We start from the raw sequence: 23,629 nt of genomic DNA, 5'->3' as shown, positions 1-23,629 counted from the left end.
TGGGTTCAAGCAATTCTTCTGCCTCAATCATCCTGAGTAGCTGGGATTACAAGTGTGCACCACCAGGCCTGGCTAATTTTTGGTAGAGATAGGGTTTCACCATACTGGCCAGGCTGGTATCGAACTCCTGACCTCAAGTGATCCACCCGCCTCAGCCTCCCAAAGTGCCGAGATTATAGGCATGAGCCATGGTGCCTGCCCCACCTCCTTTTTTTTTTTTTTTTAAGCAGGAGGAGGAATTACATTATTATATTCTTGATGATATGTTCTCAAAATACCTGATCTTGGACCTTCAGTTTTCCTATCTGTAAAATAGAGATAATAATAGTACCTGCCTCACAGGGTTGTTATTGTATAGATTACATGAGTTAGACATTGTAAATCACTAAGAATAGTTCATGGGACATGGTAAGTGCTATGTATTTGTCAAATATATTAGAAAATTATCCGTTTAGGAAAGATTTTTCAAAGACTCTTCTAAAGCTTTATTTGGCTAATACAATGTTTCTGTTATTATTCTATTTCTTGATTTGAGATGCTAATTAATCAAATGATGCTAATTAATCTCCATTCTAGGCTTTGCATAGAAACTTGCAAAAAATTATTTATGCTTCTGAATGCGGTTTTTAATTACTGATTTTAAAGTCTGCCTATAGCTTGAGCTACTAGATGAATATTCAATGACAGTAACCATTTCAAAACTCGCTGCTACATTTCAACTGAAAATAATCCTCCCACCTTCCCACAGAAACTTCCTATATCATCACCGTCTGTCAAGTTTTTTTATTTCCATATTTCTGACATTTCTGATGCTTCTCAGTCAAAACTGTCCAATAAAGCTTAATGACTGCATCCTGGCATTTCACAGGAAGTATTTGGTTAATTTTAAGATGGTAATTTGTACCTAACTGTAATTTACCAGCCATCTGGCACCACAGGCTGAGCAGAGCCCTGTCAAATAAACTTACCATGCAGACTAGGCTGGTGGCGACTCTGGCTCCTCTGAGAAACTCTTTCACACTCTCTGAGTATGATAGGGGTTGGATACAGGAATTACCAATATGGGAGAGATAATTACCAATATGGGAGAGATAACATTATCTCTCCCATATTGGTAGTCATCCCTATGGTATGATTACTCAGCTTTGAGATGGGGCTGCTGTCCAGAAACAGGGCTTAATGGTCCTTGCTTTCACTCTGGGAGTAACCTATTCCTGTCAGATCACTGTCTAGTTCAATACCAGTTCTGAGATCTTAGAGCACTGTGTAGATTCCCATTGATCTAAGATGGAAATGTCCGTAGCTCTCTGTAAAGTGAAAGTCTGCATTTTGTGTTTATGACATTACTTCTGTATTATTGTATTTGCATTTTGTGTTTATGGTATTACTTCTGTATTATTGTAGAATGATCTAGAGCTTCCTTCACCTAGGAGTTTTGAAGGGCATAAGCATAAATGTTTTCTGTTGGGGTAGAGAGTGAAGGAGTAAGTTTTACAATGGGTAAGATTAGCAATCTCACAAAAGAGAAACAAAAAGAAAATTATATAGTCATTCATAAATCTAGTATAATGATCACACATAGACATTGAAGGCTGATAATACAGATAAATTTTACTTTCAGTTTAAATTTGTTTTCATTTACAATGTATTCCTTTTGATATTCTTAGGGTGCATAATTTCCTGAGCTTAATACTAAGCTTCTCTGGTTTAATTGTCTTTTACATGGAATGGTCACTTGCAGCACTTTTTGTCCTGACTAACATTTGCTCAGTTTTCTTGTATATGTTAACAGTCCTGTGTTCTGTGGGAGACATGGTAAGGTACAAAGGTGGAGAAGGAATCAGGGAATTAGAGAGAGGGGACAGAATGGGGAGGGTCAGACACACACATATACACATGCCCACACACACATCCAGAGGAAGTTTTGCACTCAGTGATGTTCATACACTGAGGGGTCAGGCCAAGGAACAGAGGCTCTCAGGTCTGGAGGTCTGGGTCAGTATGCAGCCACAGATGAACACACACACACACACAAATGCAGAAAGAGAAGCACTAGTAAAAGAGAGAAAGACCCTGGAGGGGAGCAGAGAGAATAAGACAAAGGGAAAGCAAGAGAATGGTGGAGAGAAAGAAAATGAGGGAACAGAAGGTCACACTCAGAGTGCACTGGAACCTATGTTGCCTCAGTCGACATTCAGGGAGCAAGGGAGCGGCTGGGCCGCAGGCCTGGTAAAAAGAAAAATGTTGACTTGATTGCTCTCCTTTGTAGTATTCAAGAAATGCTGACAGGCCAGAGGCTCTGCCACTCCGAATCTCACAATGACAGTGTCCTGGCAGCGCTGAATCAGCAGAGGAGTGACGGCATCCTCTGCGACATCACCCTGATTGCTGATGAACAGAAATTCCATGCTCACAAGGCAGTCCTAGCAGCATGCAGCGACTATTTCCGGGTAAGTCAGCATACTTTATTTGTTTCTCTTAAAATATCAATAAAGAGAGGATGACAATGTTTCCCAAACTGTTACTAAACCACAAGCCAGTTAGGTGGTACCCCAGAGCTGAATGGTCGGGGCCTTTGTTCTTTCCTGGGCAGAATATGTCCTGGGGTGCCATTAGGTCTTCTCTGGGTTGGCACCTGGATGTCCCTCCAATAGGGAGCAGACCTCTCCTGGCATCTAAGCCAAGAAGCACTTGGCACTTTACCACCATGAGAAAATGTGGCATTATAGTGCTCCATTTTGGGGGTGCAGACTAGGGTGAGAGGATGCTTCTGGATTCAGGATCAAAGATCAAGCTATAAGACAATTTGTTAAAATTTAAAAGTCTTTAAGTACATGTAGTGTTTCTGAGTTTTTATATATATTCCTCATTTTATTTTATTTTATTGCGACAGTGTCTTGCTCTTTAACCCAGGTTGGAGTGCAAAGGCACAATCCCTGCTCACTGCAACCTCTGCCTTCTGGGTTCAAGTGATTCTCCTGCCTCAGCCTCCAGAGTAGCAGTGATTGCAGGCACACGCCACTATACCTGACTAATTTTTGTATTTTTAGTAGACACAGGGTCTCACAATGTTGGCCAGGCTGGTCTCGAACTCCTGACCTCAAGTGATCCACCTGTCTTGGCCTCCCAAAGTGCTGGGATTACAGGCGTGAGCCACCACACCCGATCTATATATATTCTTAATGGTTTCTAATTATATGCTTCAAGGACAAAGATTCAGTTGGCCTAATGGACCTTCATGGTCAGTATGTGTGGCTAAAGAAGACACATCTTGTTTACCAGAGCTTTGGAGCTGAATTCTAACAGCAAATGATATGTGGCAATAAGATTGCTGTTTTTCTTGAAGATGAAAGTACACAATATGATGATAGCTGATTAAATGCCACTGATTTAGCACTTCTTGTGATTCACATGGTGGACAAAGGATTTTATATGCATATCTCATTGAATCCTCAGAACAACCCATTGTGCACACATATATATATATATATGTAGTATAAAAATCACCATTTTGCATATATGGAAACAATACCAAAGGCTAAGTAATTTGTACTAACTCAGAGGATGAGTAAGAAGTCACACAATTCCTAAATGGCAAATCTGGAATTTAAATCCATGTTTGACTCTTAATGAGTGTGGCAGTCTGCTTCTTACAGGGACATAAAATAGCAAACCTGAACAATTATTAGCCAGAATGTTTTGAAATATTAATTTCTAAATATACATTATTTCAGCACCTATTTAATTTTCAATGTTATTTCAGTTAACTTTTGAAATGTAACAGTATGAATCTCCATATAAATGGGAATATAAATTAATTTAATTGTGTGGTGGTGTTTGTTGTTTTTTTTAATTTTCCCTGGTAAAATCTCTGAATGTTACAGACACCAACTAGGCCCATGGGCAATTTGTTGATTGGTTTGAATATTTCTAATAATAAGGTTGTTTTTGATATTTAAGAGACAATATCAACTGCACTTAATTTCCAACTAGCAGTCGCAGAAAATTTTCAAAGATGCCAAATCATAAAAGAAAGCCTTTTAAAAAAAGCGTATTAAATGCAATGAAACTGAATAATGTAGAAGATAAAGAGGTAATTACCTGAAATGTCTGTTTCTAAAATAAAAAGTAGGATTTTAATTCTAAACTACAAAAATGATGCAGAATATCTGTAAAGTGGCCTTTTAGTTCCATTAATATAATTACACATTTCACACACCCTCACATTGTCGGGTATTCTTTCAGAAAGATCATATTATTCAGAGGGGCTTTTGAATCAGCAAAACACTTTAAATTGTATGCACATTATGTAAGAGAAATTTTGTCTTTTTATGGACCGTAATATAGTTTTCTTAGTGTTTACTTCTCTCTAGTTAGGTTTCTGCATTTCAGTATTGAATTTTTTTTTTTTTTTTTAAGTTTTAGGTTCAGGGGTACATGTGCAGGTTTGTTATGTAGGTAAATTGCATGTAATGGAGGTTTGGTGTACAGATTGTTTCATCACCCAGGTAATCAGCATAGTACCCAGTAGGTAGTTTTCCCATCTTCTCCCTTCTCCCAACATCTACCCTTAAGTAGGCTCCAGTGTCTGTTGTTTCCTTCTTTGCATCCATGTCTTCTCAATGTTTAGCTGTCACTTACAAGTGAGAATATATGGCATTTGGTTTTCTGTTCTGTTAGTTTGCTTAGAATAATGGCCTCCAGCTCCATCCATGTTGCTGCAAAGGACATGATCTCATTCTTTTTTCTGACTGTATAGTATTCCATGGTGTATACATACCAAATTTTCTTTATCCAGTCTACCACTGATAGGCATTTAAGTTGATTCCATGTCTTTGCTATTGTGAATAGTACTGCAGTGAACATACGCATGCCAGTGTCTTTATGGTAGAATGATTTCTAATACTTTAGGTCTATACCCAGTAATGGGGTTGTGGGTCAAATGATAATAGTGTTTTAAGTTCTTTGAGAAATTGCCAAACTGATTTCCACAATGACTGAACTAATTTGCATTGCCACCTGCAGTAGTGTGTCAGCATTCCCTTTTCTCTGCAACCTCTCCATGATCTATTATGTTTTACTTTTTAATCATAGTCATTCTGACTGGTGTGAGAGAGTATCTCATTGTGGTTTTAACTTGCATTTCTCTAATGAGTAGTGATTTTGAATACTTTTTATAAGCTTTTGGCCACTTGTATGTCTTCTTTTGAAATGTGTCTGTTCATGTCTTTTTCCCACTTTTTTTATGGGGTTGTTTGTTTTTTGCATGTTAATTTGTTTAAGTTCGTTGTAGATTATGGATAGTAGACCTTTGTCAGATGCATAGTTTGCAAAATGTTTTTTCTATTCTGTGGGGTGTCTTTGTTGATAGTTTCTGTTGCTGTCTCGAAGCTTTTTTGTTTAATTAGGTCTCATCTGCCAATTTTTGGTTTCATTGGAATTGCTTTTGGTGTCTTTGTCATGAAATATTTGCCAGGGCCTATGTCCAGAATGTTATTTCTTAGATTATCTTCCAGGGTTTTTATCATTTTAGGTTTTACATTTAAGTCTTTAATCCATCTTCAGTTGGATTTGAGTTGATTTTTGTACATGGTATAAGAAAAGGGTCTAGTTTCAATGTTTTACATATGGCTAGCCAGTTATCCCAGCATCATTTATTGAATATGGTCTTTTCCTGGTGCTTGTTTTTACTGACTTTGTCAAAGATCAGATAATTGTAGGTATGCAGCTTTATTTCTGGGCTCCGTATTCAGTTCCATTTGTCTATATGCCTGTTTTTGTACCAGTATCATGCTGTTTTAGTTATTGTAGTAGCCTTGTAGTTTAGTTTGAAGTTGGGTAATGTGACTTCAGACTATACCACAAACAATACTATAGCTTTGTTCTTTTTGCTTAGGATTTCTCTGGCTACGGGGCTCTTTTTTTGGTTCCATATGAATTTTAGAATAGGTTTTTCTAATTCTGTGAAAAACATCATGGTTAGTTTGATAGAAATAACGTTGAATGTGTAAATTGCTCTGGGCAATATGACTATTTTCACAATATTGATTCTTCCTATTCATGAGTATGAAATATTTTTCCACTTGTTGGTGTCATTGCTAATTTCAATGAGAAGTGTTTTGTAATTCTCTTTGTAGAGCTCTTTTACCTCCCTGGTAATAAAATATCCCCTTTTTCATTTCTGATTGCATTTATGTAGATCTTCTCTTTTTCTTTTATTAGTCTAGTTTGCAGTCTATTTACCTTATTTATTCTTTTGGAAAACCAACTTCTAGTTTCACTGATCTTTTGTATGATTTTTGGAATCTCTGTTTCCTTCAGTTCAGCACTGATTTTGGTTATTTCTGGTCTTTTGTTAACTTTGTGATTGATTTGCTCTTGTTTCTCTAATTTTCCTAGGTTTTTTTTTCCTAGGACTATTGTAAATGAAATTGCAATCTTGATTTGGCTCTCAGCTTGGACATTGTCGTGTATAGAAGTGCTACTGATATTTGTACATTGATTTTGTATCCTGAAACTTTGCTGAGGTTGTTTATCAGCTTTAGGAATATGGGGCAGAGACTGTGTGGGGTGTTCTAAGTATAGAATCATATCATCTGCAAACAGGGATAGTTTGATTACTCTCCTCCTATTTGGATCCCTTTTATTTCTCTCTGTTTTCTGACTGCTCTGGCTAGGACTTCCAGTACTATGTTTAATAGGAGTGCTAAGAGTAGGCATCCTTGTCATCTTCTAGTTCTCAAAAGGAATGCCTCCAGCTTTTACCTATTCAATATGATGTTGGTGTGGTTTTGTCATAGATGGCTCTTATTATTTTGAGATATAGTCATTCAATGCCTAGTTTGTTGAGAGTTTTTAACATGAAGGGATATTGAATTTTATCAAAAGCCTTTTCTAAGTCTATTGAGATGATCATGTGGTTTTTTAGTTTTCTTTATATGATGAATCACGTTTATTGATTTGCGTATAGTGAACCAACCTTACATTTCAAATATAAAGTCTACTTGATTGTGGTGGACTAGCTTTTGATGTGCTCCTGGATTTGTTTTGCTAGTATTTTGCTGTGGATTTTTGCATCTATGTTCATCAAGGATATTGGCCTGGATTTTCTTTTTCTGTTGTGTCTCTGCCAGGTTTTGGTATCAGGATGATGCCTGCCTCACAGAATGACATAGAGAGGAGTTTCTCTTCTTTAGTTTGTAAAAGTAGTTTTAGTAGGAATTGTACCAGCTCTTATTTATATATCTGGTAGAAGTCAGCTGTGAATCCGTCCAGTCCTGGGCATGTTCTGGTTAATAGGAATATTAGTCTGTTCTCATGCTGCTAATAAAGACATACCTGAGACTGGGTAATTTATAAAGGAAAAAGATTTAATTGACTCACAGTTCTGCAGGACTGAGGGGGCCTCAAGAAGCTTACAATCATGGCAGAAGGGGAAGCAAACACATCCTTCTTCAGGTGGTGGCATCAAGGAGAAGTACAGAGTGAAATGGTGAGGGGAGCCCCTCATAAACCATCAGACCTCATGAGAATTCACTATCACAAGAACAGCAGGGAGGTAATTGCCCCCATGATTCAATTACCTCCCACCAGGTCCCTCCCAGGATACATGGTTATTATGGAAGCTACAGTTCAAGATGAGATTTGGGTGAGGACAAAGTCAAACCATATCAGTAGGCTTTTTCTTACTGACTCAATTTTGGAACTTGTTATTGGTCTGTACAGGGATTCAATTTTTTTCCTGGTTCAGTCTTGGAAGGTTGTATGTTTCTGTGAATTTATCCATTTCCTCTAAATTTTATAGCTTGTGTGAATAGAGCTTTATAGTTGTCTCTGAGGTTTTTTGTATTTCTGTGAAGCTGGAGGTAATATCCCATTTTTCATTTCTGATTGCATTTATTTGGATCTCTCTTTCCTTTATTAGTCTAATTTGCAGTCTATTTATCTTATTTATTCTTTTGAAGAACCAACTCCTAGTTTCATTGATCTTTTATATGATTTTTGGAATCTCAGTTTCCTTTAGTATACACTGATTTTGGTTATTTATTTATTTTTTTCTTTGGTTAGCTTTTTGATTGGTTTGCTTTTGTTTCTCTCGTTTTTCTAGGTATGATTCTAGGTATGATTTTCTAGTTTTTTAGCTTAGGTTGTTAACATGACATCTTCTAACTTTCTGATATAGGCATTTAGTACTGTAAACTCTCCATTGTGTTAGCTCTGTCCCAGAGATGCTGATGTGTTGTATCTTTGTTCTCATTATTTTTAAATAATTTTTTGACTTCTACCTTAATTTCACTGTTTACCCAAAAGCCATTCAGGAGCAAGTTGTTTAATTTCCATGTGATTGTATAGTGTTGAGCAATTTTCTTAGTATTGATTTCTATTTTTATTGCACTTTGGTCTGAGAATGTTATTGGTATGATGTCAATTTTTTTAATTTGCTGAGGATTGTTTTATGGCTAATTGAGTCTTCAATTTTAGAGTATGTGCCATGTGCATATGATAAGAATATATATTCTGTTGTTTTGGGATGGGGAATTCTGTAGGTATCTGTCAGCCCCATTTAGTCAAGTGTTGAGTTTAGGTCCTGAATATCTTGGTTAGTTATCTGCCTCAATTATCTATCTAATAGTATCAGTGAGGTATTGAAGCCTCCTAGTATTATTGTGTGGTTATTTAAGTCTCTTTATAGGTCTCTAAGAATTTTCTTTGTTAATCTGGGTGCTCCTGTGTTGGGTGAATATATGTTTAGGATAGTTATGTCTTTTTGTTGAATTGAACCCTTTACTATTCGGTAATGCCCTTCTTTGTCTTCTTTGATTATTGTTGCCTTGAAGTCTCTTTAGTCTGAAATTAGAAAATCAACCCCTGCTTTTTTCCATTTTTCTATTTTCTTGGTAGATTTTTCTTCATCCCGTCACATTGAGCCTTTGGGGGTCATTGCATGTGAGATGGGTCTCTTGAAGACAGCCTACCATTGGGTCTTTCCTTTATCAAATTTGCCACTCTGTACCTTTTAATTGGGACATTTACCTCATTTGCATTTAAGGTTAATATTGACATGTGTGGATTTTCCTGACATTGTGTTGTTAGCTGGTTTTTATGCAGACTTGATTGTGGGGTTGCTTTATTGTGTCAATGGCTTATATACATAAGTGTTTTTGTGGTGGCTAGTAATAATGTTTCAGTTCCATATTTAGCACTCCTTTAAGTGCCTATGTTAAGCCAGGTCTGGTGGTAATGAATTCCCTTAGCATTTGCTTGTCTGAAAGGATTTTATTTCTCCTTCACTTATGAAGGTTAGTTTGGCTGGATATGAAATTCTTGATTGGAATGTTTTTCTTCAAAAATGCTAAATACAGGCCCTCAAACTCTTCGGGCTTGTAAGGTTTCTTTTGAAAGGCATGCTGTTAGCTTGATAGGTTTCTCTTTGTATGTGATCTGCCCTTTATCTCTAGCTGCTTTTAATATATTTTCTTTCATGTGAGCCTTGGATAATCTGATGACTGTGCATCTTTGGGATGGTCATCTTTTATAATATCTTGCAGAAGTTCTCTATATCTCCTGAATTTGAATGTTGGCCTCTCTAGTGAAACATGGGAAATTTTCCTAGATAATATCCTCAAACATGTTTTCCAAGTTGCTTTTATTCCCCCTCTCTTTCAGGGATACCAATTTGTCTTAGATGTGGTCTCTTTACATAATCCCATATTTCTTGGAGGATTTGTTCATTTTTTAAATTAAAAAAATTTTTTTTTAACTTTTGGCTGACTGAATTAGTTCAGAAAACAGCTTTCAAGCTCTGAGATTCTTTCCTCAGGTTGGTCTATTCTACTGTTAAAATGTGCAATTGTTATTATGAAATTCTGATATTGTTTTTCAGCTCTATCAGATCAGTTTGGTTCTTTCTTATAATGGCCATTTAATCTTTCAGCTGTTGTATCATTTTATTGTAATCTGGCTTCCTTGGATTGGGTTTCAGCTTTCTCCTGAATCTCAATGATCTTCATTCTTATCCATATTCTGAATTCTCTGTTTGTCATTTCAGCCATTTCAGCCTGGTTAAGAACCCTTGCTAGGACTAGTGCAGCTGTTTGGAGGAAAAAAGACCCTCTGGCTTTTTGAGTTGCCAGAGTTTTTGTACTAGTTATTTCTTATCTGTGTGCTGATGTTCCTTTAAGAATGGTGTAATTTGAGTACATTCAGTTGACTTCTTTTCTGCATGTTTTCAAAGGGCCGAGGCTTTGTATAGGATCTTTATTTGCAGCTGATTTCTTGCCCTTGTTTTTACAGGGGTGGGGGTTATATTAGCAAAGTACTTTTGGTGTTGAAGTTTGGGCTGTGATCCAATACATGGCACTTAAGCATAATGGTAGGTTCTTGCTCAACCACATTGCTCCTCTGTATTTCTCTCAATTCCAGCTGTGCTCCCTCTCATGCTCTGAAATTGTAGTCTCTTCTCCCACTCAATTTCTGGCTGCAGATCTTGGATTGCCAGTCCCAGGGTACACACTGCAGCTCTGGGGTGAGCTTAGGTTGTGTGTGTGTCCTCTCTAGCTTGGAGGAAGCAGGGGAAGGGACTTTAGCAATGGCTGTGGCAGTGGGCCTTTCACTTGTCTCTTGGAACTCCACCCCAGAAAAATACAGAGCTGCTACCAGTTGGAGTGATTGGCCCAGGGTTGGGCAGCTGTGTTATGGGCCCCAGCTGGGGGTCCTTGCTTGGTGAAAAGCAGGAAGTACAGGAGGCTCATGGGTGAGCTAGACTGGCCTCTTCTCTTTAAGATGGCTGCGGCTTACTGGAGGTGTAGGTAAAGCACTCAGAGTCTTTGTTCCTTCCTTAGTCCCAGGGCAGCAAGAGAAGTACACTATAGTGGCAGTGGCAGAGGGGCTTTCAGTTTTGACTGGAAGCTCCACCCCAGAGAATCACAGAGCTGTTGCTAATAGGAATGTTTAGTCAGGGGTTGTGGTGACTGCACTAGTGGCCCTGCTTGGTAAAGTGCAGGGGGTGAAGGGCTTATGGGAAGGAGAGACTGGGCTCCTCTCCTTATGGTGACTCCAGTGCTAGGAATGCAGGTGAAGCCCTCAGGTTCTTTGTTCCTTCCTCAGTGCAAGGGCAGCAAGGGCAGAACCAGTGCAGTGGCAGTGGCAGAGGGACTGTTGGTTGCCTCTGGGAGCTCCTCCCCAGGGAAATAGAGCCACCAGCAGTGGGAATGCTCAGCCAGGGGTGGAGTGGCTACATTTCGAGCTGGAGGGTCCTTCTTGGTGAAGAGTAGAGAGTAGGGGCTCACAGAGAAGACACATTGGGTTTCTCTCCGTATGGTGGCTGCAGTGTTCTGGGGATGCTAGCATAGCAACCAGGCCCTTGTCTCCTTCCCCAGTGCAGTAAGGGTGGTACCATTGCAGCTGCAGTAGCAGAGGGGCTATGAGTTGTCTCTGGTATTTCCTCCCCAAAGCAACACAGAGCTGCCACCAACTGAAGTGTTCAGGGCAGGGCAGGGCGGTTGTGCTAGGAGCCCAGGTCAAGAGACCCTGCCCATTGAGGTGTAGTAAGGTGAGGACCCGTGTGGAAAACTGGCCGCTTTTCTAGTAAGGCAGCTGCATTGTGCTGGGAGTCTGCCCTAGTGCCTAATCACTGTGTTCCTTCCCAAGCCTGAGCGCCACGAGAGCGAGGGCTTCAGAGCAGCAAAATGGGAACCTGCCTGTTACCTCCGGGAGATATCTTCCAAGGAAGTGCAGAGCTGCTCCGGCTTAGAGCCCCAGCAGAAAGTGGCCAGGGTCACAGATCTAGAGGCCGTGCCTAGTGAGGAGTAGCGGGGGCGGGGATCACAATGAAAACAGGCCTCTTTTCCAGGTAAGGCGGCTGCGCTGTGCTGGGGGTCTGTGATAGTCCCTAATCACTATGCTCCCTCCCCAGCCTGAGGGCAGCAAGAGCGAGGGCAGCCAAGCAGCAGAAATGGCGGCCTGCCTGCGCCCCAGACAGTGAAGAGTTGCACAGGCTCCAGACCTCAGGCAGGGCTTCGGTGGCAGCAGTAGAGTCCCAGGCGAGTGGGCCATGTCTGGCGAGGTGCAGTGGGGGAGAAGTGTGCACTCCACCTGCTGCTCAGTCCTGTGGATTTGCCCCCAACCTGGGGAGGGGTGGCCTGTGCGGGAGCCTGACCTCTCTTGTTGCCAGAGCTGCAGCTGCTGGTGTCCAGGTACCTGGGGATCCATGGCTCCTGGGACCCAGGGTTGCAAAAGTCCATGGCGGAAGTGTGGCTCCCCAGGGACTCTCACTCACTGTTTCCCAGTAGTGGGAAGCTTCTTCTGGCTCTGCGTCTCTCCCGGGTGGGCAGTTGTCCTGTTTCACTTTTCTCACTTCTGTGTGGGTTGTGTTGCTTCCTTGATGAATGTGTCTACTTGGATAATCCAGTTGAAGAGCTAATGTTTACTCACCACTCTTTTCCCTCTGTGAGAGCAATGCTCGCTAGCTGCTTCTAGTCAGCCATCTTGGCTGGAATCGCGGCTTTGAATTTCATTTTGGGAAATGATTTGATTTCGCACATGTGTGTATGTGTGAGAGAGAGAGGGGAGAGGGTATGAGTATGTGGACGCATGTGAGTGCAAGAAACCATTTCACTTGTTGGCATTTAACAGTGTCTGCTGCTACTCCCAGTTTCTCATGTCTTCCACCACAATGCCCCTTAGACTCTGATAGGTTATGCACAAAGAGTGCCTCCTTTGTAATACCTATGTTATAAAGTCTCTGGAGAAAACTTTATTATTTGCATTTTGCAGGTGTGGAAACTGAAGTACAATATGTTTAAATAATTTGCCCAGGGACTGCCAGATATTAAATTGAAGAGCTGATTTTCACTCGTCTGTCTCCCTCAGTACCAAGTTGTGCTTTTTTCACTTAAGCTGTGGGCTCTGCTGGATTCATATGCAGTTCCTTCAGTCTCGTAAGCTGCTTGTAAAATGAACGTTTACTGACTTGTGCACTGATTGTTCAGGTGGAGAAAGTGGAATAAAGTTGGAGCAGTTGGCACTTAACTATTTTCTGGGCACTGTTCTAAGTGCTGGAGTTACAGTATTTAACAAGACATAAGCTGAGCCCTATGGAGCATGTAATATAGATATCACACTGGAAGTAATTTTTTCCTTATACTCAGTATTTTTTGTTAGCTTTTGCTGCATAACAAAATACTGCAAAACTTAGAGGCTGAATTGTTCTGGTCTGCCAGCTCAGCTGATCTATACTGGATTAACTTTAGCATCAGTGGTTAATCAAAGGGTTAATTGGAGGCTGGATGATGATTGGTAGGCTGTTGGTTGGGGTGGTAAGGGAAGCTGGGCCATGTATTTAGAAGACTAGCCTAGGCATTTTCACGTGGCAACTAAATCCTACAAACACAGAGGGCAAGCCTCAGTGCACACGTGCTTTTCAAGCTTCTGTTTGGATCTTGTTTACTAATGTCCCTGTTGCTGGCCAAGCAAGTCACATGACCAACTCCAAAATCATTAGAATTATTTTAAGAGGGTGTACAAAAGGGCATAGATGCAAGTAGGAGAAGAACTTGTTGCCATTTTTGCAACCTTCTCCTGTCAGGAACTATCAATATTCTGAGATTTTTACCCTACTTGCAAGCTAACTAGTTAGGCTATCACATTGTTATAGATGCTGGTAGAAGACATAAGACTCCTGAATCAGAAACAAAGGACAGTTTATTCTTATAATGGTGTTAGTAATTGAGTCTCATCATTTTTGCACCTCTTTTCGAGCCCCAATTCCCAGAGGATGACATGAAGAGGGCCAGCTTGTATAACTGCACACAGAGTGAGTTGTGTTATGGGAGAATGTCACTGAGGTTATGAAACCAGTGTCTTTTATAATGAGTAGCAAACATGTCTACCCTTTGCTCTGGAGAGAGACATTATTATTATGGACAGTAAGCATGCTACCCTTTGCTCTGCATAGAGACACTGTATCTTCCAGGATTGTAAGCAAATCTACCCTTTGCTTTGGAGGGAGATACTACTCTGTTTTCCAAGGCTGTTTGCTATGGAAACATTTTTGAAAAGAGAGTTCAGAACAAAAAACAGTCATCTTTCACAATATATGCCAAAATGCAAGAAACTCATGGAGAATTGTCTCCCAATAGTCACATGCCCTAATCTTGAATATTTGTTTTCCTTGTGTCTTACACTCTATCAAACTGAAGCAACTGGAAAGAGTATCCTGTGTTAGTAATTTGTGTCTCTCACAATACTTATAATGTTGTCTCATATTTTATAAGTGCTCAATAAATATTAAGTGAAGAAATGTTTTCTAATTGTTTATAGTTCCATTTGTATTTCAATTCTTAATGTCCTAAAAATAAAAGTATACAAATTTTTTTTTTTCCTTTTAGTGTGATATGTTCAAGTTAAGTACTTTGGCATAAACTAGATTTTTCTGCTCTGTACTCTGAAATCTGGCAGTTTATTTTGAAGCTCAAGTAATTGTTCTGATTCAGAGAAGGTGGGACTGCAAGAATAAGAAGTAAGAAGGCTGAAGCTTTGATGGAAACTTTTCCTTTATATTGTCTGTGAGTTTAACCAGCTTTTCTTGGTTAAAATATGATTGATGAATGAGTAGTTGTGCGCAAAGTACTGTGACTTCCTGTGATCATCACCATTTTAAAAGAAAGTGGAAAAAAAAAAACACATTTTTCAACCAAATGATAATGCTTTTAAAAAAATAATAAAAATGTTAGGCTTAATTTAAGCAGTATGAGCACAGCATAGCATTAGCCAGACACTATAACAGTCAGACCAGGACTTCTTTCATCAAAGTGCACAATTGTTGTGTAAAGAAGAAAGAGATGAGCTTACAAGTCAGATCTGAGTTTGAATCCAGCAGCGGGGACCTAATCTCTGTACTGTTCACCATTGTTTCCCACACTGCCTGGCAAATAGTAGGCACTATTTTAATAAATGTTTATTGAGTTATTCATCTTCACTATTCTATGAACATAGCCAAGTCCTGTTACTTCTATGAACTGATGTTTTTTCATCTGTAAATTGATCATCATCAAGCACAGTTCTCTGGATGGGTTGATACAGAGACTTAAGTGAGATGTGGTATATAAAGCTCCAAGTACAGTATCTGACACTTTCAATAAATGTGAGCTATTTCACTTCTTAGGCTAACTTGAAATTCCTGGTCATGTTTTGCCTAGGTATTTCTGTGAAGAAGACCAGTTAGTCATTAGGTTCAGCTGCTGCAGGTTCACTCACTTTTTGATGGGTCAGAATAACCTTTTAATTTAATCCTTTCCCATCTTTTCATTTTCCGACTCTGTCACCACCTTCCTCTTGCTTAGAACATTCCAGTAGCCATCTAATTTTTCTCCTCCTCTGGCTGTTCTTTTCCAAACCATTGTGCAGATGACTCTGTGACTAACTTTTACTTCCTGCTGAGGTGTTCCCAATCCCCTCAGGTCCTGCCTATCAGGCTCTGGGAGTGGCTTCATGCTGTCTCATCATCATTCCCCCTCCCCTTTGTTCCCTTGTTTGTTTATCCAATGTTGTAGCCATACTGTTCTCCAAATACATTCTGTTCCACCTCAGGGCCTTTGCACTTCTCAGCTTTGCTAGTAACCATTATTTTCACCTGTAACTTTCTGTTCAGCTCAGTCTACCCTGTTCAGCTTTTAGTCTACCCTGTTCATCTTCCAAGGTTTCTCACAACCAACAAGTAAGATTCTCTCATAAAGCCCTATCCTGGCCACCCTCTGCCACTGCCTTAAATTCATATGTAAGGTTCCCCTTTTCTGAAATCTTAATACTTTCAGCTTGTCATCTTCAAGGAATTAAAGATTATGTACTATGTGTGACAGCCCCTTAACCAGTAACATCTCAGAGAGACAGTGACTAGCCAAACACTAGTGAAGTCCATCAAAATGCTGATGAACACCATTGAGTGAGGAAGTATTGAAACAGAGATAGCAAGAGAAATTAGGGGCCTTGATAGGTGGGGACAAGACAGCCTCTTTTCCCTACTTCCTGGGAAGCCCCTCTGACAGTGGGAACACATAAGTTACAGGTCACAGTGTGGGCAGCCCTGGGCTGCGGGCCACTCTGTAGGTTCTGGAAGCTGTTGTTTAACATTTGCTATCTCCAGCTTAAATCTCCATGAACGCCTACACTTTCTGGCCAGGGAAGCAGATGCCTTGACTGTCTAACATAGCTTCGTATATGTGTTGGTAAAGTGATTCAAATATGACATTTTGGAAAATTAAATATTTGAGCATCTTTTTCCGTTAGAGGCTGGGCATGCTTCTGCCTATGTAATTTTTAGAATTGAGAAAAGGGCATAAATCCCATGATTTAAAAAATGTATTTCATGTATTTTATAATCCTACTTTCTAGTTGCTATTTGATTAAGATGACATAAAAGACTATAAATGAGAATAATATTTAATTAGAAATAAAAAGGTTTTTAAAAATTCAATAAGTATTTGTTACATACCTACCATTTTCTAGACACTGAATGAATTTGTAGTCTGGTAGGAGTTAGAAACAAGTGACCAAATGACTGCAATATAATGTAATTGGTATACAGGGTTTTAGAGTGGTACTTTGGGCTTGAACCTTATTTTTATCTCTTTTCTTTTCAGCATTCTCAATCAATAACAACAATAATAACTAATAAGTATTAAATAATAATTGAGCACTTATTGTTCTCAGCCAGTTATTCTAAATGTTTTATGCGTATCAACTCATTTAATCGGCTAGAGAAACTTCTAAGATAGGTATTATTATTATCTCTATTTTAAAAATAAAGAACAGGAGGCCCAAATTCTAATAATTCACATTAGGGGCATGAAAATTGGTTAAGTAAGAGCTGATGATGGCCTGAAGTAAGCAAGGAGCAGATGGCTGGAGAGAAGAGGGAATGTTTGAGGAGTGGATTGGGAGGCAGGTAAACGGGACGTTATGATGGATGCCAAGGAGGAGGAAAGACGAGTAAGTGTGGTTGAGGGTCAGGGAGCATGGGAGCAAAGAGATGCTCATGCTGACCAAAGGCTTGAGGTCTGGAGAGTGTTGGGAAAAGAGCAGGCACAAGGCATTTGGAAGGAAGCTGTACCATTGAGCACACAAATGAGGAAGTCTGTGTGTATGAAGATGTCTATCCTCCTTGAGGCTGGAGCCGGTGTCTCTTCCTTTCTGATGTTTGTACCCTAGAACCCACAGTTCCTGGCCCACACAGACCGTCTTCATTCTCTCTGTTGCTGTCTGATTGGAATAGTTTCTTGCTGTCTCATGTGGGTGGGCCCTCCCAAACCCCTCTTCAAAATTTATCCCCTAAAACATCCACATATGTATGCATAGGTTAAGACATTTGTTTTATTTTGTGAGGAAGTGTCCTATAAAAACTTGAAGATGGCCAGGCATGTGGCTCATACCTGTAATCCCAGCAGTTTGGAAGGCCCAATGGGGAGAATTGCCTGAGCCCAGGAGTTGGAGACCAGCCAGGACAGCAGAGTGAGACCCTGTCTCTATAAAAGAAAAATTAGTTGGGTGTGGTGGCATGCACCTGCAGTCTGTTTCTTGAGAGGCTTAAGCAGGAGGATCACTTGAGCCCAGGTCGAGGCTGCAGTGAGCCATGATTACACCATTGCACAGGAGTGCACAAAATATACAAACAACCATACAAACAAAAAAAAAAAACGTAGAATAAATCCTCCTGCTTAAGCCTCTCAAGTAGCTGACCCTACAAAACATACAACCAACCAACCATACAAACCATAAAAAACATATAAACCAACCAACCAACCAAAAACAGCTTGACAGGAATAAGCACTGCTGACTTTAAAATATGTAAATGGAATCAATGTTGCATTCACGTTGTTTCCTATTTGGTTGCTTTGTTGACTCTTCATTACCATTTCTGCTTCTCAGAAATCACATTTAGTGACATGTGGTGTTTATTACATAAAGATAAATGGCAGCATAACATTGACAATTATTTTGCTTCCTTCCCCAAAGACTGTAGCCTTCTGCCTTATTCCTAGCCTGTTCCTCAACCTCCATTGAGTCTGTAAACCTCCAGTATGCTTCCAGTAAATTATCTTTTGCTTAAATATTCTTTGTAAACTGTCAAATACTATGTGAATATTAAAGGACTTTTAGTAGTCAGTTTCAGTCTTTCATTCAGTCATCCATGCCACAGCTTTCTTCTGGGTACATACTAAGTAGTCCCTGGGCTTGATGCTGTAATTAGAATCTGCTTATTTGATCTGCAGGAATATTGTCACATTCTGATTAAAACAGTTCTGAAAAATTAAATTTTAACTTGGAACAACCTACACTGAATCTCTTTTTCAGAAAAAAGATTAATAAAAATAATAGTAAAATAACCCCAAGTTCTTTAGTACATATAGTGATTATTTTTAGTGTAGCTTTTTGATGATTACTGTAAGCATATAAATATATACTACTGTCCTAAATAGCAAAGCATTACTCTGCAGTTATCTAATTGGTGCATGAATGTCACTAAAATTAAATCTCATGATGTTCAATATTTTCTTTAGTCAATTTTACACTGGCCTGCCCTGTGATTAGTTACTTTGCTTGAGGCCAAGCAACCACTACTGATTCCTGTGATAAGTGGGAGTTTATGCTGAAAAGAACGGCATTGCTAATTCTTGCATATTTGCACACTGTCATATTCTTTTCTTTCTCTGCCATCTGTATTTCACATATTAATCACAGAGGCATCAGAGTATCATTCTTACGGTATTTGAATTATGCGTTATATGGTAAACTGATCATTATTTTCCATCAAATGAATACTTTTGGTTTACACTTAATTTTATGAATTCTGTTTGTAGAAATCATTAAGAACTAGAACAATGTTAGTTAGAAATTGGAGAATACAGCTAGTAAATGAGGTTTTATTACCTTTGAAGATATTATGAAGATCCTAAGAAGAAAAAAAATTAAGTAGGCTTCTAATGGGTAGATTAACAAGGCTGTGGGGAAGTAATACAAATGCATGCTGCTTTCAAAAAGTATATTTCTTTGGGGCATGGTTACTCATGCCTGTAATCGCAACACTTTAAGAGGCTGAGGCTGGAGGATCATTTGAGTCCAGGAGTTGGAGACCAGCCTGTGCAACATAGAGACATCCCATCTCTACAAAAAAACTAGAAAATTAGCTGGGCATGGTCATGTGCACCTGTACTCCTAGCTCCTTGGGAGGCTAAGGTGGGAGGATCATTTGACCCTGGAAAGTTGAGGCTTCAGTGAGCTATGATTGTGTCACAGTGCTCCAGCCTGATTGACAGAGTAAGACTCTATCTCAAAAAAAAAGAGCTAATTTCCATTTTCATTTGAATTTTGATAGAAAAACATAAAGACAATAATTTATTTGCAGATTGTACTCATCTGTTTTCACCATATTTGATGGAATTTTGAAGTGAACAATTCCTGACAATATAAAAAGATAAAAATCCAGGTATTAGGATCATTTTTCCCTGCAATTTTCTTTTTCTGATGATAACTTTATTTTTCTCTGTGAAGGTATAAGATGACTTGCCTCTAATATTTTTATTTTAAATGTTTTTCAAACATCTGAGTTTTAATTTTTTAGATTTTAGTTAGTATTGATATTTTATCTTATTTAATATTTTATTGCAGTAGCCATTGGTACTTCCTGAATGAATGTGCTTCTTTATTATAGTTCTTAAAGTGGTAAGAACAAATAAACCACATGCACATAATTCACCATTATCTAAATTTCATAGATATTTACTGAGCATCTGCTACATGCAAAGAAGTTTGTGCCGGCTGTTGCAAGGACTTCTAAACATCACCACTACAGCTTCTGCATAGAGATGATTATTGACACTTCAGGAATAGAGACTGTACATGTGGAGGGAAAGAGAGCAGGAAAAGAATGTCTGTGATCAGAACCTAAAGGATGCCTTTACTTGGGTGGTGGAAAATGAATGCAAAGATGGCCAATGGGACAAAGAAGGAAAAGTCAAAGATCAAAACATAAGCAAGGTATACATTTTAATCAAAGCCAGAAAAGGAAAGGGTTTCATGAGGTTGACATATTCTGCACAAGACTGAGGAGGGTTCAGAAAAATTCAAGAAGGTGGTTTCCTTAGGGAGTTTGGAAAGGAAGGCAAACTTTAAAGGTGTTATATGGAAAACTATTGATTGATGCTACTCAAAATGTGGTCCATGGATAAGTGCCAGTCTGCAAAATGCTTGTTAACTGTCCATGGTGATGAGCTACAGAGTGTAATTGAGCTGCATCGTGACACACTGGGTCAGTTCAATAGGCAATTTTTCACAGGAAGTCTTTCTTGAGGAAGCATGTAGTAAGTTCATTTGTATGCTGGTAAGGATTTCTGATCTTGTCTCAGATGTTTAAGGAGTAGTTTACAGACAGATTACTTTAAGGAACACTGATAGAAATAATAAACAATATAGATAAACATTTCATTTTTAGACAATATTCATGCTTTCATTGTGAGGTATATTTATTACCTCACAAATAAATATGATAATTTCTATTGAAAATACTTTTGCCATTTTCTAGACATCAAATAAAACTTGTAAGAATGGATTTCTTTCTAATAATTCTGTCACTATTACTTTGAGATAACGTTTTAATTTTTATTCTAATCACTAGAAAACATTCTCTAAAAAATATATTGCACATAATTTCCAAAATGTGAAACAACCAAGATGTCCCTCAGTAGGTGAATATGTAAACTACGGTATGTTCATAAAATGGAATATCTGTCTGTAATAAAAAGAAATGAGCTATCAAGCTATGAAAATGCATGAGGGAAACTTGAGTTTATATTACAAAGTGAATGAAGCCAGTCTAAAAAGACTATTCTATGAATCCAACTATATGACATTCTGGAAAGGCAAAACTATGGAGGTCAGTGGTTGGCAGAAACTTGAGAGAAGGAGGGATAATAGATGGAGCACAGAGTATTTTTAAGGCAGTGAAACCATTCTGTATGATACTGTAATCATGGATACAGGTAATCAGACATTTATAAAAACCATAGTATGTACAACACCAGGAATGAACCCTACTGTAAACTATGGATTTGGTGGATAATGATGTGTAAATGTTGGTTCAGCAATTTTGTCATACTGGTGGGGCATGTTGATGGAGTAGGTTGTGCTTGTAGCGGGAAGGAACTATGTGGAACTCTCTATACTTTCTCCTCAGTTTTACTGGTGAACCTAAAACTGGTCTAAAACATACAGTTTATTAAATTTTTTAAATCCAAAAATATTGTAGGTACTTCACAATTGTCTCATAATTGTTTTATTGTTTTTAAGAAAGGTGACCTTTCAGTGAAGGTTTTTTGTTTTTTTGAGACAGAGTCTTTGTCACTCAGACTGAAGTGCAGTGGCACAATTATGCTCACCATCGCCTCAGTCTCCCAGACTCAAGTGATCCTCCCACCTCACCCTCATGAGTAGCTGGGTGGGACCACAGGTGTGTGCCACCACACTTGGCTAATCTTTTCACTTTTTGTAGAGACAGGGTCTCCCTATATTGCCCAATACTGAACTATTAAGTTGTATAAACAAAATGTATTCCTTTGAAGAACAGACAACAGTCATGGTCTATCAGGTCTTAGTGTCAAAGGTGAGTCATTCTAAGATAACAAAAGTAGATATTTTTAGATGGAGAGTAGCATTCTGAAGATTATCTGATTGGCTCTTTTGTTAAAGGTTATTGACATTCATCTAGACACATGCATATGCCTAAGCAGGGCATTATACTGATGCTGTTACAAAAGAGAAAAATTGGACACTGATTGAGTGTGAGTTCTTCAAGAAAACAAAGAGAAATAGATGATAGATAGGTAGGTAGGTAGGTAGGTAGGTAGGTAGGTAGATAGATTACTGTAAAGAATTGGCTTACACTGAGAAATCATTGAATCTACAGTTGGTAAGTTGGAAACCCAGGAGAGTTGGTAGTATACTTGCAGTCAAAGTCTGAAGGCCTGAACTAGGAGAGATATTGGTGTAAGTGTCTGAGTAAAAGTCTAAAGGTAGGATAAGAACAATGTACCAGCTCAAAGACAGCCAGGCAGAGAGAAGGAATTCTTTTTTCGGTTAGCCGTTTATTCTATTCAGGTCTTCAACCAATTGGATGAAGCCTACCCACATTAAAGAAGGCAATTTACTTTACTCATTCTACCAATTCCTTGACTTGCTTCTGGGAATCCCTAGCTGATGAATAATTTTACTTTAAAATATTTCAAGAAAAAAAGCATAATTTAAAAATATAAGGAATACAGCTTAAGAGCAAAAGCAAATATATTTTGAACTCTATGAAGACCCCATATTTTTATTTATTATTTTTTACACTTTTAGGGTCAGAGTATATGTGCATGTTTGTTATATAGGTAAATTGTGTGTCACAGGAGTTTGGAGTACAGATTATTTCATTACTCAGATCATAAGCATAGCATGTAATAGGCAGTTTCTTTATCCTCAGCCTCCTCCCACCCTGCACCCTCAAGTAGGCCCCACTGTCTATTGTTCCCTTCTTTATGTTCATGTGTACTCAGTGTTTAGCTCCTACTTGTAAATGAAATCATGCAGTATTTGGTTTTCTATTCCTGCATTAGTTTACTTACAGTAGTGACCTCCAGCTTCATCCATGTTTCTGCAAAGGACATGATCTCTTTCATTTTTATGGTTACATGAAAAAGAGTAGTACATATTACATTGTGAATATGTACTACGTTTCCTTTAGTCTACCGTTGATGGGCATTTAGGTTGATTTCATGTCTTTGCTATCATGAATAGTGCTGCACTGAACATGCATGTGTCTTTATGGTAGGATGATATATTCCTACATTCCTTCCTATATTCCTTTGGATATGTACCCAATAATAAGAGTGTGGGTCAAATGTTAGTTCTAAGTTCTTTGAGAAATCGACACAGTTCTTTCCACAATGGCTAAACTAATTTACATTCCCACAGCAATGTATAAGCATTCCCTTTTCTCTGCAACCTTGCTAACACCTGTTATTTTCTGACTTTTTAATTATAGCCATTCTGACTGCCGTAAGGTGGTACCTCATTATGGTTTTGATTTCCATTTCTCAAATGATTAATGATGCTGAGCATTTTTTCATACGCTTGTTGGCAGTATGTATGTCTTCTTTTGAAAAGTGTTCATGTCCTTTTCCCCTTTTTAATGGGGTTTATTGTTTTTGGCTCATTAATTTGTTTAAGTTCCCTATAGATTCTGGATAGTAGACCTTTGTTGGATATATAGTTTATAAAAACTTTCTCCCATTCTGTATAGTGTCTGTTTACTCTGTTGATAGTTTCTTTTGCTATCCAGAAACTATTTAATTTAATTAGGTCTCGTTTGTCAATTTTTGGTTTTGTTGCAATTGCTTTCAGCACCTTTTGTCATGAAATGTTTGCCAGGGCCTGTGTCCAAAATGGTATTTCCTAGATTATCTTCCAGGGTTTTTATAGTTTTAGGTTTTACATTTAAGTCTTTAATCCATCTTGAGTTGATTTTTTGTATATGGTAAAAGGAAGGGGGTCTAGTTTCAGTGTTCTCCATATGGCTAGCCAGTTATCCCAGCACCATTTA

At 38.6% G+C, this 23,629-nt stretch overlaps 1 protein-coding gene across 6 annotated transcripts in view; it reads left to right on the top strand.

Annotated features, from left to right (window-relative positions):
* Nucleotides 1-23,629, top strand: part of KLHL32 (kelch like family member 32) — a 203,039-nt gene that overhangs the window by 52,539 nt on the left and 126,871 nt on the right. For all 6 annotated transcript variants that reach the window (XM_012444267.3, XM_012444269.3, XM_012444271.3 and 3 more), the window contains exon 3: nucleotides 2,270-2,450. In XM_012444267.3, the coding sequence (XP_012299690.1) occupies nucleotides 2,270-2,450 (181 nt within the window). The remainder of the gene's footprint in view (nucleotides 1-2,269; nucleotides 2,451-23,629) is intronic.

This window comes from Aotus nancymaae, unplaced genomic scaffold, assembly GCF_030222135.1.
Source record: "Aotus nancymaae isolate 86718 unplaced genomic scaffold, 86718_ANA_hifiasm-v0.15.2.pri h1tg000040l, whole genome shotgun sequence".
Classification (NCBI taxonomy): Eukaryota; Metazoa; Chordata; class Mammalia; order Primates; family Aotidae; genus Aotus; species Aotus nancymaae.
Note: the sequence above shows the minus strand (reverse complement) of the source record. Positions and strands in the feature narration are given on the sequence as shown.